Source organism: Rhinolophus sinicus, linkage group LG04 (genome assembly GCF_036562045.2).
Source record: "Rhinolophus sinicus isolate RSC01 linkage group LG04, ASM3656204v1, whole genome shotgun sequence".
Classification (NCBI taxonomy): domain Eukaryota; kingdom Metazoa; phylum Chordata; class Mammalia; order Chiroptera; family Rhinolophidae; genus Rhinolophus; species Rhinolophus sinicus.
Window position 1 is genome coordinate 8,817,555 of NC_133754.1, and position 19,628 is coordinate 8,837,182.

General features: G+C 39.4%; 1 protein-coding gene across 1 annotated transcript; it reads left to right on the top strand.

The window, feature by feature from the left end:
• Nucleotides 1-1,100: 1,100 nt before the first annotated feature.
• Nucleotides 1,101-5,782, top strand: LOC109460173 (kelch repeat and BTB domain-containing protein 6). Its single transcript, XM_019755297.2, has one exon. The coding sequence runs from the start codon at nt 1,486-1,488 to the stop codon at nt 3,493-3,495; it is 2,010 nt and encodes a 669-aa protein (XP_019610856.2). The 5' UTR covers nt 1,101-1,485; the 3' UTR covers nt 3,496-5,782.
• The last annotated feature ends 13,846 nt before the right edge of the window (nt 5,783-19,628 follow it).

Here is a 19,628-nt window from a genome sequence, read left to right on the forward strand (position 1 = left end):
AACGCATTTTATAGCAGGTTCACTATTTCAGAAATTGAAAGGAAATAAAAATATTATTCAGTAGCTCAGTGGATAAGTAAACTGGTATATCCATACAATGGAATAATAATAAATATAATAATAATAAAAGAAATGGCTATCAAGCCATGAAAAGACATAGAGAATTGAAATTAATATTGCTAAGTGAAAGAAGCTATGTTAAAAGGGTACACACTGTATAATTTCAACTGTATGACATTCTGGAAAAGGTAAAACTATATAGTCAGTAAGAAAAGCACTGGTTCCCAGTGAGTGGGGAGGAGGAAACAGATTGAACACAGAGGATTTTCAGGGCAGTGAAACTATCCCGTATGATACTGTAATGGTGGATACATGATACTATATGTATTTTTTTCAGAACCCATAGAACTGTAGAACACAAAGAGTGAATGACCCCTAATATAAACTATACACTTTAACATATATCACTATGAGTTTATCACTTGTAATAACTGCATATATTAATGCAAGCTGTTCACAGGGGAAAATAAGAGGGGGTGGACTATATGGGAGTTCTTTGTAACTTTCTGCTAAATTTTCCAGTAAACCTAAAACTATTCTTAACAATAAAATCTGTTATTTTAAGAAAATCAAAACTTAAAGGCATCTCTGCAGAAACCTGCAGGGTTTAAATTTTTTTCCTACAGGCTCATGATTTTAAATGAGTGGGTACTTCATGTTTCATAAATGATAGAAGAAAAGCTAAAACTTAGTGAACCTTTAGATTATAGATACTGAGTAAGTAGTTTATCGTTTTACTAATAAACGCGTATGTATTCGGAGAATCCTGTATATCCTATGCAATTTATCTCATTTAATCGTCACCTAACGCTATGAAATACTATTGTTATTCACATTTTTTAAAACACAGGAGACAGTTCTAGTATTTATTAATTATCAAAAAAATTGATAAATACTAGAACGAGCATCTAATCTGGATTCCTAACCCAAAATTCCACCGTAACGCCAAATCGGAGAGAATTAGCTATTTCTAATTGGTCAGCTGGAACAATGAACGGCCGATAAATCTCGCGAGACTATTGAAACTACTACTCCCACCATGCAAAGCGGCTGGTGGCTATCTGCCTATGTCGGTGCATCTGGCGGCCCGGCACGCCTGGAGGCGCGAAAGGCTACCTGGGCACCGTAGTTCTCCTGGACACATAGCGGTATCGCCAGCGCTGGTGGCCGCGGCGCTCTCGGTTCTCCCGGGTCCAGAGAGGGTGAACCGAGACGGAGAAAGGGCGCGGAACTGGAAGAGGGTGAGTCGGCTCGGTGTATGCGATAAAGGGAGGTGGCACCGCGGCACAAGGTTGAATTAGGTAAATGGACTCGTGCTGCTATCTCTCCGGAGACACCGTTATCTTTGAGCCGCGAGAGCCCGGTGAGGAGCCGTAGCCTGGTCCTTACACCAGTTCTCACCTCAGCGCCGCGGCCATCTCCACCATGCAGTCTCGGGAAGACGCGCCGCGCTCTCGCCGCCTCTCCAGTCCCCGTGGTGGGAAACGGCCCAAAAGGATTCACAAGCCCACGGTTTCGGCTTTTTTCACGGGCCCTGAGGAGCTGAAGGACACGGCCCATTCTGCAGCCCTGCTGGCACAGCTCAAGTCTTTCTACGACGCGCGGCTGCTCTGTGATGTGACCATCGAGGTGGTGACGCCTGGCAGTGGGCCTGGCACGGGCCGCCTCTTCTCCTGCAACCGTAACGTGCTGGCTGCCGCGTGTCCCTACTTCAAGAGCATGTTCACCGGCGGCATGTACGAGAGCCAGCAGGCAAACGTGACCATGCACGACGTGGATGCCGAGTCCTTCGAGGTGTTGGTCGAATACTGCTACACGGGTCGCGTGTCGCTAAGCGAGTCCAACGTGGAACGTCTTTACGCAGCCTCGGACATGTTACAGCTCGAGTACGTGCGGGAAGCCTGTGCCTCCTTCCTAGCGCGCCGCCTTGACCTGGCCAACTGCACCGCCATCTTCAAATTCGCTGACGCCTTCGGCCACCAAAAGCTGCGCTCACAGGCCCAGTCCTTCATAGCCCACAATTTCAAGCAGCTCAGCCGGATGGGTTCGATTCGGGAGGAGACCCTGGCAGATCTGACTTTGGCCCAGCTGCTGGCTGTCCTGCGCCTGGATAGTTTAAACATAGAGCAAGAGCAAACGGTGTGTCACGTGGCGGTGCAGTGGTTGGAAGCGGCTCCCAAGGAGCGGGGTCCCAGCGCTGCGGAAGTCTTCAAGTGTGTCCGCTGGACACACTTCACTGATGAAGATCAGGATTACCTGGAAGGGCTGCTGACCAACACCACTGTGAAGAAGTACTGTCTGGACCTCGTTGAAGGGGCCCTGCAGATGCGATATGGTGACATGTTGTACAAGTCTCTGGTGCCAAAGCCAGAGTGCAGCAGCAGCTCTGTTGTTTCTGCAGCAGAAAATCCACCCCAGAGGCTGGGTGTGTGTGCCAAGGAGATGGTGATCTTCTTTGGACATCCCAGAGATCCCTTTCTGTGCTGTGACCCATACTCGGGCAATATTTACAAAGTGCCGTCACCTTTGACCTGCCTTGCTCACACTAGGACTGTTACCACCTTAGCTGTCTGTGTCTCTCCAGACCATGACATCTATCTAGCTGCCCAGCCCAGGAAAGACCTCTGGGTGTATAAACCAGCCCAGAACAGTTGGCAGCAACTTGCAGATCGCTTGCTGTGCCGTGAGGGCATGGATGTGGCATACCTTAATGGGTACATTTACATCTTGGGTGGGCGAGACCCTATTACTGGCGTTAAATTGAAGGAAGTGGAATGCTACAGTGTTCAGAGAAACCAGTGGGCACTGGTGGCTCCACTACCCCATTCTTTTATTTCCTTTGACCTAATGGTAATTCAGAACTATCTTTATGCTCTCAACAGCAAGCGCATGTTCTGCTATGATCCTAGTCACAACATGTGGCTGAAATGTGTTTCTCTTAAGCGCCATGACTTCCAGGAAGCCTGTGTCTTCAATGACGAGATCTATTGTATCTGTGACATCCCAGTCATGAAGGTCTACAATCCCGTCCGAGCAGAATGGAGGCAGATTAATAATATTCCTTTGGTGTCAGAGACCAGCAACTATCGTATCATCACTCACGACCAAAAATTGTTGCTGATCACCTCTCGCACCCCACAGTGGAAAAAAAACCGGGTGACTGTGTATGAATATGACATTAGTGGGGACCAGTGGATTAATATAGGTACCACATTAGGCCTCTTCCAATTTGATTCTAACTTTTTTTGCCTCTCAGCTCGTGTTTATCCTTCCTGCCTTGAGCCTGGTCAGAGTTTCCTCACTGAGGAAGAAGAGATACCGAGTGAATCTAGTACTGAATGGGATTTGGGTGGATTTAGTGAGCTGGATTCTGAGTCAGGAAGTTCAAGTTCTTTATCTGATGATGATTTGTGGGTACAAGTAGCACCTCAGTGAAATACACAGGATCCGCAGGGTTTGTTGTACATAGGTTGAAACACTAAGGTGGTTTCACTGCTTTGGAAAGTATCTTAAAGAAATACCCGTTCCCTTTACTGTAGACAAACAGTTGGTTCATTTCAGGTTTGGTTTAGAAAGGTTTTTGTTTGAACTAATGTAATTTAATGTTAGAGAATTTGAGCACTCCAAAAAATAAAACTATTTAATAATTTACTGTTCTAAAAGTCTAATATTGATTTGTTCAGTATGTTTATGTTAGATTATGCTGATTTAGTTTTCTACTGTTAAATCTTACATTCTGTTTAGTGCCACAAGTACAGTAACTTGAATTTTAATTTTCATAATAGAATACTGATTGGATAGGAATTACTAGATAGGGTTTTGAAAGTATATTTTCCTTCAGAACAGTGTAGTAGATTTCCAAAACTTCAGTGGGTTTTAACAAAGTGTGTTCTAACTTAAATACAGTTCGCTAAGTTTTAGTTTAGTTTTCTCCCTTTTTGAGAAGGAAAAAAAATGCATACATGTTTAATGTGACTGAATGGTGATTTCATTTGAAATACTGTTCAGAATGGTCGTAAACTCACTGGTAATAATAATAATAATAATAATAAACAGGATTCTACTGTTTGAAAGGAAATTTCAGTTTTAAATTTGTAATATAAAATGTGTATTTGCAGATACTGACCAATTTTCCATCTAAAAAATATTCCATTCTAGCAGTGTCACCAGTCGTCTATAAAGGTTAAAAAACCAATCCAGTGACGTCCTTTGTAGCTTCATATTTTGTATCTATACTTGGTACATGCTTCCTTGAATCAGAGGAATGATCCTTTTTTTCACTGGACACGATTGTGTAAATTTTTATCCATTGTCTTAAAAAGTTTATGTGATTTTTAAAATATTTTGGCTGTATAGTTTTGGTGTTCATCTTAAAAGATTTTTCAGCAAGATGTGATTATTCTTTACTGTTTTGTGAGGTAATATTGGTTTTTAAAATATGTATAAGCTAAGAACAGTATTTTATTGATTAGTAGTTATTGTATCTATCAACTGTAAAATCAAGTGCCAGCAGAGAACTTTAAAACTTTTAAGTTTTAAGTGTAGAACTGTTTTGTGTAGCGTTGAGATATTGTCAGTTTTGTAAGTCACTAAATGTTATTATCATCTTAAAGGTATTTTTGTATTAAAAGTTTACAGTTAAATAACACAAGTGGATGGTGGCATTTGGGGCCAGTAGTGAAAGTATATTTCGTCTAAAATATTTCCCTAAGCAGTGCTATGGTTGTTTTATTAGGGTATTTGTATCTGCTCTGTGTTTCTCTGAACCATGCTCCAGTCTTTGTTTCTGTTCCCGTATGTAAGCGAAAGTCCAGAAATAGAGACTAAATCACATAACACTGACATTTTTAAATACGAGGAAATATAAATGCTTACCACCTGAGGGTTTACTAGATCTGGTTGTTGTTATACATATACATGATAAATGACCAGATGCTTAGAGTGTGTAAAATTTTCTATACCCTATTAGAATTAGCTTCCTGAATCTTCATTCAATGACATGCTAATTCTTCGTCTGTCTCTGTTTATTCTCTGGTGACAGAATGCTGACATTTCCTAACCCTGGCAGAGTGCTGACGAGTCTGCTCTCAGGTGGGAAACTAAATTTTTGAATGAAATACCATAGGCTAGACATAGAGAGAGGGAGACACAAAAGGTTTTTTTTAAAAAAAAGTCTTTTGATCAGTTTTTATCGGCCATTTGAAGATCCTACAAAACATTCCTGTTTAACACTTTTAGTAAAATGTTTGTCCTAGGCAGCAGTATGTGTTCATGCCTTCAATAGGTCAAACATACTTTGCGTTTCCTAGGGCTAAACTTTGTTCCATTGGACATCAGAGTTTTTATAAGCACTGTTTTTAACACAATGCTGCTTCGTCGTGTCATTTGGGGCCAAGTTTTTCTTCACCAGTAACTTATTTTGATAGCTTTTTGTTTTGTAAGGTTGCGTTAGGACAGAGCTGGTTATATCCAAGTTCGCCATCTGCAGAATTAAGGTATGCAACCAATTTATAAAAGACAAATTCTCCAATTTGTCATTTTCAACCTTTAGTTGAAGCCTAAGCGAAATGGTAGTAAATATCTTCGTTTTATAAAGAGGTTTTCTTGGGAAGAATTTTGGTTTTGTGATCTATTTGTGAATTAGGGAATAGATGTTAACCATTATTTTATAATAAGCGATTTGTATGTGATTAGTTACAAATAAAACTGATACTAGAACCCAGACTTTTTGACTTTTTATTCAGTGTGTCTGCTGAATGTATACAACCCTTGCTTGTGCAATGCATGACACAACTAATAGTGTTGAATTCCCATCTTGGCAGGAAAGCACCTTGTCTCAGTTTTTCAATTAATCAGTATATCTTTTAGCAAATTCTCAATAGTGTTGCTTGCAGGGCTGTTATTTATAAGATTAAGAATGACCTTAACTATCTTTTGTATCTGTTCCTGTAGTCTGAAAAGCTCAAAGAACCCAAATTTTTGCGAGTTCTTTTTGGTTTAAATGGTAAGTGGCATTAGGGTTTCCAAAAGGATGAAGTAGAAATTAATTTAGCAATTAGCTTGAATGGATTAAATGGATTAAAGATTGAAATTAAGTTATAATAGCTCTTTAAATCATTTTTAGTTTAGTTGGGATTTTTTAAAAAATTGTACCTGATCTTGTTGAGAATCTGGGGAAAGCTTTTGATCAATTCCCCTAAAAAGGCAAATATTAATAATTTTATAATTTCCATGATTTATGACACTTCTGAAACTCATTCAATGCAAGGAAGAGCACTTGTGACAGTCTCTCCTTCCCATACCTGCTTAAAACCTTCAACACCTTTTTTATTATTCTAACTTTAAAGGAACATTTGTTACAGCAAATATGATAAAGCACGGAAATATTAGGCAAAATTATATATAGAAAATGTGAGTCAGTATAAACCCAAGGAGATTAATATTGTTTAGAACAAATGAGAGTTTCAATATCTACAAACCAATTTAATAGTAATGTAAAAAATTAATAATAATAAAAAGATACTGCTCCCAGAAGCTGCCAAACCTCAGAATAATACCATGGGGACAATAGGTTTTATGCAAATTAGGGAGAAGGACTCCTCCTTGACTCTGAGCTATTTGTCACCGGGTCTGTTTCATCCAGCTTCCGTTCCTCATACCTTTCACCTTGAGGATTCAGGGTTGTCCAAGGCACAGGGAGAGGAGGGAACAGATGGTTTGCATAACATTCCATCTATACCTGAGATATAGTTTCTCTTAAAACAACCTGCTCTGGGGAGTCCCCTCTTTCTAACGGAGTCACACTTACATTCTCACCTCCAAAGCTAAAATTAAGCTGAGCACCACTATGAGTATATCTCAGTCAGGAAGATTCTTTTGGGATAAACTATTTGTTAATTCTAGGAACACAGCCAAAAAGGACTTTATGTAAATATATTAGGCCAAGTTTCTTCCAAAACAGATAAGCTTGTGCCTTAAAGAAAGAGCCAGAACTGTCAATTGTAAGTAATACCTTAATTTAGATCATCTTAAGGAAAAATGGAATATTTTTTGTTTCCTCTCACTTTATAAATTACTTAGGATGTAAGTGTGGTTGTGTGTACAAGCACCCTATAGTTTTAATAAGATAGATGTTTTTCATATAAAAGTTTAACCTGTTATGTTGGCCCTGATTCAAAAGTTATCTGAGAACAGGCTTTTCTGTTCTCACTGTGCTACCCTTAGGGTATTGTCCTGCTCCACAGGGTCCAAGCGGCTTCACCCTCATGTTCATATTCCAGTCATCGGGAAGGGGAACGGGGGAGGGGGGCATGACCCTCCCCTGTAAGGGAAGCTGTGCACATAGCTTCCAGTCACGTGACATGGGCCAGATCTGAACTATATGGCCACACCTCACTGCAAGGGTGCTTGAGAGAGGCAGTCTTTATTCTGAATCAACCTGTATCTAGTTAAAATTCAGAGGTTCCTTCTTATAAAATGGGGGAGAACAGCTATTAGGTTAGATAGCAATCTGCTATGCCGTGCATCCAGCCAGATTCTATCAGCCAAAATGGTAACACCACCCTAGGGGATGCTTCAGATGGCAAAATGTGGGCCAGGCCTCCCATCGCAGAAAGACTCGGGAAGCTCCCCAGGCTCTTGCTGCTGCTCTGTACAGAAAAGGCAGGGGGACTTCATCTTGTTTTGATTAAATAAAGCTTCATAGACTAATTGCGTCCTGGTACCCTAGATCATGAGCCGAAGTCTAGTCTTGGCATTATATCATGGATGTTCCAACTTCCTAAAAGGAAAGGAAAGAGCACTGAGAAACGGCTCTGTATAATCAATGAGTTAGTTATGTTAAATGTTGCTTCCGTTAAATAAGAGATATCGGAATTATAAAGTAATGATGAAAATTGGATATTTCTTAGGCCATTTAGCAACATTCTAGCATTTTCTGTGCCTGGATTATTTTTGCAGTGCTATGTGAGTGTAATCTACTCCTTTCCCCCACTCTGTTGAAGCCCAGACCATTAGCCGCAGTTGTCTATTCAAAACTTAGTTTCTTGATGAATTCTTGTACTGACTTCAGGTTAACCATAGTTTATTCAAAATACACATGTACTGTCACTTGTTGTGGTTGTTGAAACTTCAAAACAGCTGCCAAAGGACATTTTGAATAATTGCTTCTGTCAAGTGTGCGATATAACTTTTAGCATAATAATTTTCATTAAAAATACCCATACTTGTTTTAAAAATACATTCAACACTTATTTTCATACACAACCCTAACCTCTGCCAACAAGTGAAGAGTAAGTACTACTTCAGTTAGTAGTTGTTTCTATTCCAATATCAATAAAGACTCTATGACTCCATTCTCTGTTTCACTTCCAGTAAATCTCTTACAAACTTAAATACAACATTTTTCATTTATGCTGTACAGACACTGTTTCTTCCGTATCACGGTCCCATCACTTTCTTTCCTGTGTGGCCTTCTGACATGCTGGAATTATTCAGTTTATTGATTTGTTTACTTGTTATTTTCTGTCTCTTGCACTAGGATGTACACTCCATCATGGAGGGACCACATCTTTCTTTTCCAGAGCTCCTGATATAGTGCCAGGCAAGTTGGGGGAATATTCATTGAAGAGAGAAATAAATGTATTTGGTGCTTGTTTGCATTTATATGAGAAATACTTTTATTTAGAGCTCTCATCTTTTTTGTCAATTTTCTAGCTTTGAGGGAGAGCTATTATTAAACTCTTTTGCCTGGTTGTCATAGCAACTCTCTGGCCTCCAGAATGACAGGTTATTTCTAATGGGCATATTCTACCAGACTACCAAACATTCAGTGTTTTCCATTATGGGATAATGATGCTATTATAAAGCACATTTCTCACAGTATGTATTTCTCTGTCTTGTCTAAATATGGCGGAGATTAGGAAGTAAATATGTTCAAACCACTGCAAGCTCCAGGACACAAAGCAGCATGACACACATCTCTGTTCCCAACCCTTTCATGTTCCTTCAAGTCCTCCACCTTTTCATAAGCACCTGTGAATTCAGTTGGGTTTTCTGTCCAAGTTGTTAAGGAAGATTTGAAAGTTAATTGCTACAAAACAAACTCTAAAGGGCTCAGTTACAGCTAAACTACTTTGTCGTTTTCTTCTCCTTGCTCATTCCCTAAATTTCATGTTAAATTAGCAAATATAATAATGTTACAAAAATTGAGGTTTGCTCTGAAAAGTTCCAAAATCAGCTACTTCCCACCCCCATTCCTTCTGCTCTCATTTCAGTGGCAGGAACTGAGAAGGGTTTTATTAAACTGGATTAGTCATCAAAGAAAACTCATTCTTATCAGTTCAATAAAACAGGATGTATGTGGGCCATTCAATCAGCCGTGAATGTAGTTTTAAAAAGGTAGAGTCTATTTTCTAATGGCGGCTACCTTAAGGGGATTGTAAATGTTTGTCACGCTGTACTTTCTCTTCTGTAAGTTTTGGTCACGTGCTAGGTAGAGTCGAAGTCCATACAGGTGAGTCCAACCACAGTTCCAAGGTAGATCATACTTCCTCTGTGCAGGTCTAATGCTTTTCTCATACAGTTGTAATGTCCGTTAGTAAACAGTTCCATAACTTTATCTAAAAGAAATTATATTGCAGCTAGCTTACCTCCTGGACTTTGACCAGTAAACACATCAATACACTCAACCATCTTAAATAATATCCAACGGGAACATTGCCAGGAGTACAAAGAGCAATATAATACCATATAGTGTGTAGTGTCAAGTACAAATACCATATAGTGTGTAGTGTCAAGATTGCGGATTTTGGTACCTGAATCTTTGGGGTATTTTGCATATTTGTAAAAACTTCATTTTAGCCTTCTAGAAATCTCTATGCATTTTTTTTCTTTTAAATAAGCACTGAATGTTATACACCATTAGGTCAGATGTCAAACCTTTGAGATAGCTAAACCTAGATATCTGCCTACTGTTAAAACTTGAAAAGAACCGAATGGGAGAGAAGGTTTTGCCAGGGAGAGGATCAGACGTCCCAGGAACACAGCTCTTGCAACAATTGCTTGACGACGTCCCTGCATCACACATCTAGTTCTCTTTGTTAAAAATGTGTATATTCAATTATTACTACACTTTGCTATGGTTGGGTTTGGGTCTGGAATCAAGACTCAAATAAACAAAAGGCGTAATATTGACATATTAACTTACAATTAGAAAATGTAACTTTGTAATCAAGAGGGAACCCCCAGCTCCCAGTCTCTCCCTGGAGTGTGAAGAGTTTAGACAATGAATATGAAGTCTGACAATTAAGTTCGGGAACTCATCCTAGAAAAAGTGCCACACACCTCATTGCTCAATATCACTATGGTCACCTTTGAAGTCCTCCCCTTGGGAAGCTATGCACCGATGCCAGAGCCTAGTCCACCTTTCAAAGCAATTCTGGAACTCTTTTTCTGGGTTGGCCATCAGAGCTGTTGTCGTATTACCCTTGATGTCCTGAATGTCATCCAAATGTCCTTTCAATATTTCCTTTATCTTCAAGTAAAGAAAGAAGTCATTGGGGGCCAGATCAGGTGAGTAGGGAGGGTATTTCAATACAATCATTTGTTTACTGGCTAAAATCTCCTTCACAGACAGTGCCGTGTGAGCTGGTGCATTGTCGTGATGCAAGAGCCATGAATTGTTGGCAAAAAGTTCAGGTCGTCTAACTTTGTCACACAGAATTTTCAGCACTTCCAACTAGTAAACTTGGTTAACTGTTTGTCCAGTTGGTACAAATTCATAATGAATAATCTCTCTGATATCACAAAAGGTTAGCAACATCGTTGCAACAAGTTCACAAACCTAATTGTCAGTCCTTGTCCAGTGCCCCAAATTTTAAGGCTGACATCCAAAGGCCTGGCTCCCAGATGACAGAGCTCGGAGAGCCAATCAGCCTCGTCATTTACAAGTACCCCAGGGCTACGCAAACAAAGAAGCAAATTCAAACGAGCACTCAAACACTTCCTGAGACTCGTGCCCTCCAGGCTCGGCACTGAGGGAACAGGCAAAGCACCCACTCTCCAGTTTCTCAATGAAAGGGATTTTACTGCATACTTTCCCAACTGCTGTCCAAAGTTCGGGCTTCTTTCTAATCAGCCTGTATCTGGGTGCTGACTGGACAGGAGCCTGAAGGAACCACTGGGCACTTCCCCTGTATTCTCCCTCCAGCTCACCCAACAATAAAACCAAGTTTCCCTGGAAGAAGCTTGTTCACACATGTAGCACCCCAACTTTTATGACTGAGACATGAGAGACTGGCTCCCAAATCACCCAGCCCTGACAGCTGACAGGGTTCAGCATTTGCAAGTCCTCTGGGGTCCCATGAAATTAAGAGGCAGTTTTGTACAGAAGTGTGAGCACATCCTATGTCTGTCCCGGTGGGCTCAACACAGAGAAAACAGGTAAAAATGCTAGGCTCTCAGTTTCTCCCTGGAAGATGTTTTACTGCATACCTTTCCAGCTGCTGCCCAAGGGTTAGGCTTGTGTTTAGCCTGTACGTGGGAGGGAGCAAGGCACATGATTAGTAGTCATGTGAGGGCCAGCATGGCCTTGTGGGAACTTCCTTTGCCTTTTCCCCCAGCCATAAAACCAAGTCTCTAGCTGTTCTGGGAAAGAGTTTGTCCACACATCTAGGGTCCCACTTTCTTTGGCTGCAAGCTGAGAGACTGGCTCCTAATTCATCTAGCTCTGGGAGCTGACAGGTCTTAGCATTTGTGAGTCCCCGGGGACCCCACGGAACAAAGAGGTATTTCTATACGGGTGAGCAAGTAGGAAAAATGCCCAGCTCCTGATTTCTCTCTGATAGGGGCTAGATTGCATATCTAACATCCTGACTTTCCTTGTTGCTGCCTGAAGGTCAGGCTTACAATTAGCTTTGGGAACCTGAACAGGTGTGTGAGCATTTTCCATGCCATTAGGCCACTAAAGAGTCTTGGCACACCCTAATCTTCTAGGAACCAGGAAGAACAAAAATGATTTGGACAAGCTCAAAGGATTGAGAGGCAGCCAGGAACCTGGGCCGTGCTATTGGCGAGATTCATCTTCTGCCCAAGGCTACTCCTTCAAGAGTGAGAAAAGTGGTTGTTTTATTGATGCACGGAAACCAACACAGAGTCAAGGAAAATGAAGAAACAGAGAAAGTGTTCCAAATGAAAGAACATGGTAAGAATCCCAGAAAAAAGATCTTAATGAAATAAATGATTTACCTGATAAAGTGTTCAAAATTATGGTCATAAAGATGCTCATAAGGACAGGAGAACAATGCATGAACAAAGTGAGAATTTGAACAACAAAAAAAATGTAAGAAAGTAACAGTCACATCACAGAGCTAACAAATACAAAAACGATCTGAAAATGTAATAGAAGGATTCAACAGCAGGCTAGATTCAGCAGAAAAAAGGTTCAGCAAACTCAGCAATAGGTCTGTGAACTTCATCCAATCAGAGGATCAAAAAGAAGAAAGGAAGATAAAAGAGTTAAGGTAGCTTAAGTTACCAGACACCATCAACGGGATAAGCTATGCATTATGAGTGTCCCAGAAGGAGAAGAGAGAGAGAAAAAGTGGCAGACATGTTCTTCCACGAAATAATGGCTGAAAACTTCCCAAACCTGAGAAAAGATACAGATATCCAGATTCAGGAAGCCCATATAATACACTAAGATGGATCCAAAGAGACCCACACTGAGACATATTATAATTGACAAAAGTTTAAAGAGAATTTTGAAAGCGGTGAAAGAAAGAAGATTTGTTACATTCAAGGGAACTCCTCCTATAAGGCCATCACTGAATTTTTCAGCAGAAACCTTGTTGGCCAGAAGTGAATGAGATGATATATTCGATGTTGAAAGAAAAAAATTGGGGGATGCCGAATGGCTCAGTTGGTTAGAGTGTGAGCTCTGAACAACAGGGTTGCTGGGTCAATTCCCTCATGGGATGGTGGGCTGCGCCCCCTGCAACTAAAGATTGAAACCGGCAACTGGACTTGGAGCTGAACTGCGCCCTCCACAACTAGATTGAAGAACAACAACTTGGAGCTGATGGGCCCTGGAGAAACACACTGTTCCTCAATAAAATTTTTTAAAAAAACAAATCTTAAAAAAAAAAGTTTAAAAAAAAAAAGAAACGAAATGAAAAGGAAAAAAACACACAAAACTGCCAACCAAAAATACATTACCTGGCAAAGTTGTCCTTCAGAATTGAAAGAGATAAAGATTTCCCCAAACAAAACTAAAGCTCTCATCACCACTAGACCAGCCTTGCACGAAATGCTAAAGGGAGGTCTTCAATGAAAGGGATGCTAATTAATAACGTGAAAACATATGAAAGAAAGTATAAAACTCATTGGTAAGGTTAAATACATAGTTAAATTCAGAATAAAATTGTAATGGTGATGTGTTAGTATTTATAATTCTATTATAAAGATTAAAAGTCTGTGGATGAAAAAAGGGGTTCTAATGGAGAGTAATGTCAAAGGGTGATCTGATCATAAATTCCTAACTGGGCAAGTCTTGGTGGGTAGTCATGCCTCAGGCATATAACTTCTTTAGTTGAGGATTTATCATTGCATTAGCAAGCCCTGCCCATTGTTTCTGTGCATTTAGGTTAACTACCCTCAAGAAAGCACACAATATCATTAACTATCCTGTAATCCAATCCCTGCCTTGTTTTCTCCCACCTCCATGTAATCTTCCTTATGTTTCCTCCTTAATTTCCAATGCGTAAAAGAAGCTGCAAAACTGTTATTCTATGGAGGATTTGAGATCTTGCTCCTTAGCACATGTCATCAGTTTGGCTCCTATGAAAATGATCCACAGGTTTGGATATCTTTTACATTGACAGTATGGTACTGGCATAAGAAGAGATATATAGACCAATGGAATAGAATTGAGAGTCCAGAAATAGACCTATAGATATATTGTCAGTTGATTTTGACAAGGGTGCCAGTCTGTTCAATGATGAAAGAAAAGTCTCTTCAACTGATGGTGCTGAAAGAAATGGATTTTCACACGCAACAGAATGACACTGGACATCAGTTTTTTAAATGGACAATAGATTTGAATAGACATTTCTGTAAAACACACAAATGGCCAACAAGCACGTGAAGAGATGGCCCAATATCGTTAGTCATTAGAGAAATGCAAAGAAAACCACATAAGGTACTACTTCATATCCACTAGGATGGCGATGATGATGATGATGACAGTAACAAAAGGAAAGTGAGTTGGTGTAAATTGGAACCCTTATCTATTGTTGGTGAGAATGTAAAATGGTGCAGCCACTGTGGAAAACAGTTTGGCAATTCCTCTAAAAGCTAAACATGAAATTATTATATAACCAGCAATTCCACTCCTAGGTATATACCCAAAAGAACTGAAATAGGGACTCAAATAGTTGTTCACCAACGTCCATGGCAGGATTAGTCCCAATAGCCAAAAGGTTGGAACAACCCATTGTTCATCAACAGATGAATGACTAAAGAAAATGTGGTACGTACACACAATGGAACACTTTTCACTTATAAAAAATGAAGTACTGACACGTGCTACAACATGAGTGAACCTTGTAAACATCATGCTAAGTGACATAAGCCAGACACAAAAGGACAGATATTGTAAGATTCCACTTATATGAATAGGCAAGTTCATTGAGACTGAAAGTAGGTTAGAGAATACAGAGTGTTGCGGGTATGGGAGAAATGGAAGCTATTCCTTAATGGGTACAGTGTGTCTGTTTGGCGTAAAATGTTTTAGAAATAGTTAGTGGTGATGTTTGTACAGCATTGTGCATGTAGTTAATTCCATTGAATTGTACACTTAAACTGGTTAAAATGGTCAATTTTATGGGATTTATATTTTACCACAATAAAAATAAATTATTAAAACATAACTTCTAAATGGAGGTTTTTTTGTTTTTCTTAGTCACAGGTGAAATAAAACAGCTTCTTAGAATCAGTAATACAGCGACATTTGAAAATTTTAGTTTTAACCTCAGTAAGTAAAACAACAGTTACTGTAAAAGTGGACATGCTATGAATCCTGAAGCATAGTCTGTTACAAATGCAGTGTATAAAATAATGATTGTGTAATCTTGTATGTGAACCCGGAGTCTCTACGGTGTAGGAATCAAATAACTCTGTTGGCTTTCCTACTACTTCTCTGACTTTGCTCCATTTCCACCATCTTTGCAGTCTTCTAGTCCTCTGCTCTTCCCTGAAATCTTTCTGGTCCTCTAGCTCCTGTTTTGGCCATCTTCTCTTTTCCCATGTTCTCCCTGCACCATTGCATCTAATCCTGGTATGATGTGAAGGACTCCGAAATCTGGAACCCTGGTCCATCTTTCTCCTTCTGTGCTTCAGACCATACATCCAGTTATCTTGTTAAATTGATATACCTCACATTAAACACCTCCCAAACCAAACTCTATCTTGACCCATTCTCACTCCAGTCAAGCTGCTTCTCTTTCCATGTTCTGTTCTGTAGTTCCACGGATTGCTCACTGTCCACTCGATTACCGAACGAGCAGCTCAGACATCATATTCCCCTCACTGTCCACACCCATTCAATCACTAAATCCTACTGAGTCAGCTCCCCAAATACAGTTATAAACTACCCGCTTCCCTCTATCCCTCCTGCCATCAGTGTAGCCCATTTATGTGCTGGCTTGGACTTCTGTGACAACCTTCCAACTGGTTCCTTCTCTGATTCAGGATGTATTACCTTGGGGTTCACAGACCCCAAAGTATCTGTGGACAGAATTCATGAACTTTGTTGGGAAAAAAATTTTGTCTTTATTTTCAATAACCTGTGCCTAAAACTTCGTATTTCCTTTTTATGAATATAATTTACATATAAATGTAAGCAATGACTATCAATGGAAATTATAAGTATTTTCATATCACATTATTGCAAATATCTAAAAATATCATTTATGTTTATGACTTCTTTGAAATATGGTAGTTATTAATAGCACCCACTGCTAGATCTTTTTAAGTGTGCAGAAGAACATATAGTACTATCTTTAAAATATTTTGATTACTGTATTTTAAAACAATTGGTTTTGGGGGTGGCTGGTTAGTTCAGTTGGTTAGAGCGTGGTGTGAATAACACCAAGGTTGCCGGTACGATCCCCACATGAGCCACTGTGAGCTGCACCCTCCTTAAAAAATAAAATTAAATTAATAAAAATAAAAATTATCCAAAAAAAGAAAAAAACACAGAAATGTATTTTTTTTAATTGGTTTTGTATTGAAGGAAGATCCAACCCTGATGCCCCAACAGCTGGGCCTGCTGAAACTGAGGAAGGAACAGCCTCATCCCTGGGGACTGTGCCCTGTGGGCTCATAGAGGGAATGGCAGCCTCACCCGTCTCTGAATCAGTCACCTTTGGAGTCATTTTGCCTTTTTCTTATTTATTTATTATTTATTATTTAGTTATATTATTAGTTTCAGGTGTACAAAATAACGTAATAGTTAGACATTTCTACCCCTCACACAGTGACAACCCCTCTCCCCCCATCTACTACCCCTCTGACATCGCACACAGCCATTACATTTCCACTGTCTCTATTCCTTATGCTGTACTCCACATCCTGTGTCTATATATATATATTAAATTATAGTTGACATTCATTATCATTCAGCTTCAGCTTCAGGTGGACAGTGCAGTGATCAGGCACCTACACCATCCATGAAGTGGTCTCCCTAATAAGACAAGTGTCCATCAGACACCCTACAAAATCTTTACAACATTGATTATATTCCCCAAACTGTCTTTCATATCCCCGTGACAATCTTGTGGTTACCCATTGTGCTTTCTAATCTCACCTTCTCCCTCATACCCCCTCCCTCTCCCGTCTAGCACCCCTCAGTTTTTCCTCTTTGTCTCTGAGACTGTTTCTGATTAGTTTGTTCATTTATTCTATTCTTCAGATTCCACATATAAGTGAGATCATATGGTATTTGTCTTTCTCCATCTGACTTATTTCACTTAGCATAGTGTTCTCTAAGTCCATCCATATTGTTGCAAATGGTTAGATTTCATTCTTTTTTATAGCTGAGTAATACTCCATTGTATAAATGTACCGCAGTTTCTTAATCCAGTTGTCTACCGATGGGCATTTCAGTTGTTTCCATATATTGGCTATTGTGTATAGTGCTGCAGAAACATAGGGGTGCATAAAATTTTTTGAATTAGTGTTTTGGATTTCTCTGGATAGATACCTAGGAGTGGAATTACTGGGTCATAAGGTAGTTCCATTTCCAGTTTTGTGAGATTCCTCCATACTGATTTCCAGAGTGGCTGCACCAATCTGCATTCCCACCAACAGTGCACCAGGGATCCCTTTTCTCCGCATCCACGCCAGCACTTGCTGTTTGTTGATTTATTGATGATAGTCATTCTGACTGGGGTGAGGTGGTATCTCATTGTGCTTTTTATTTGCATTTCTCTAATGATTAGTGAGGTTGAGCATTTTTTCATATGTCTATTGGACATCTGTATGTCCTCTTTAGAAAAATGTCTCTTCATATCCTCTGCCCATTTTTCAATTGGGTTGTTTGTTTTTTTGGTGTTGAATTGAGTGAGTTTTTAAATAAATTTTGGATATTAACCGCTTATCAGAGGTATCGTTGACAAATATCTTCTCCCATTCAGTAGGATGCCTTTTTGTTTTATTGATGGTTTCCTTTGCTGTGAAAAAACTTTTTAGTTTGACGTAATCCCATATGTTTATTTTTTTTCTTACTTCCCTTGCCCAAGTGGATGTATCAGTAAAAATATTACTAAGGGTAATGTCTGCAAACTTTCTTCCTAGATTTTCTTCTAGGAGTTTTATGGTTTTAGATCTTATATTTAAATCTTTAATCCATTTTGAATTTATTCTTGTATATGATGTAAGGAGGTAGTCCAACTTCATTTTTTTTTTTTTTTTTGCATGTGTCTGTCCAGGTTTTCCAGCACTATTTATTGAATAGACTGTCTTTACCCCAATGTAAATTCTTGCTTCGATTGTCGTAGATTAAATGACCATATCGGCATGGATTTATTTCTGGGCTCTCTGTTCTGTTCCATTGATCTATGTATTTTTATGCCAGTACCATGCTGTTTTGATTACTATAGCCTTGTAGTATGATTTGTTGTCAGGTATCGTGATACCTCCCACTTTGTTCTTATTTCTCAAGATAGTGGTGGCTATCCAGGATCTTTTATGGTTCCATATAAATTTTAGGATTATATGTTCTATTTCTGTGAAAATGTCCTTGGTAGTTTGATAGGAATTGCGTTGAATCTGTATGTTGCCATTCTGCCTTTTTCTTGAAGGATAAGGCATGTTCACAGCCAGAAGCTAGGCTGTTAACAGTCCCTTCTTATAGAATCCCAGAAGTCCTTCCTTCGTTTTCTCACATATTTATTCCCTTTAGCCCAAGCTCTCAGTGTTTCTCATGCTATCACCTTATCTCTATTCCTGGCTTCTGCTGGAATGGCTGATTAGATCCACATGTCACATCCACAATCTCTTTATTAAGTGATTGTCCAGCTATATCCTTTGAACATGCTTTCTCTCTCTTTTTCTTTTTTTGCATGACAACAGGCTGAGAATTTTCCAAATCTTCAAATTCTGGCTCCTTTTTGCTTAACATTTCCTTCTTCAATTTTTATCTCTGCTTTCACATAAGCAACAGGGAGACACTAAGACACACTTTGAATGCTACTTAAAAGTGCTGGTGCTGAGGCCTGAGATGGAAATAAGGAACGTGTTATTAGACACTGGAGGAAAGATGATTCTTGTTATAAAGTGGCGAGGCATTTAGCTGAATTCTGTTCTGGTGTTTTGTGGAAGGTAGAATTTTTGAGTGATGACTTTGGATATTTAGCCAACGTGATTCTTTTTGGAGTACCAAGTTGTAATAGACCTTGAAATTGCAGGCACAATTTTTAATGAAAAAAAAAAAAGAAAAAACAGATTTTTATGTATATTAAGATACTCAAAGATAATAAAACTTCACTTCTCAAAGCAAAATATTCATGCATTTTTCAGTCTATTCTTGATCGCTCCCTCGCTGGATTTGAAGGTCATTTTCTTTTGGACTCATACTGTGTGTTTTGATGCTTCACCAAGATCTTTGCATCACTCTCATCCAATACCTGGACCAATGCAAGAGTTTATGCATTTAGATTTACATGTTCCTTTTGTGCTCCAGGTTGGATTACGGTACCCTTTTCATTGTCATACTTCCTCCCAATCTGCTTTTGAAAATGAATTTTCTTAGTTTATGGATCATACTATAGATATAATTGTGCATAATTGGTCACATTGTAACCAATACCCCACTCTGGTAAGGTATATACATAATGGTGGAGGGTTTGCATGTGTGGGAACGGGGTTTATAGGAATTCTCTGTACCTTCTCTTCAATTTCCTGTGAACCTAAAATTGCTCTAAAAACTATCCCCGTTTCACAGGTAAGAAAATGGAGGTACAGAGATTAAATAACTTTCCTAAGTCTCACTAAGGTCTACTAGGGACAAA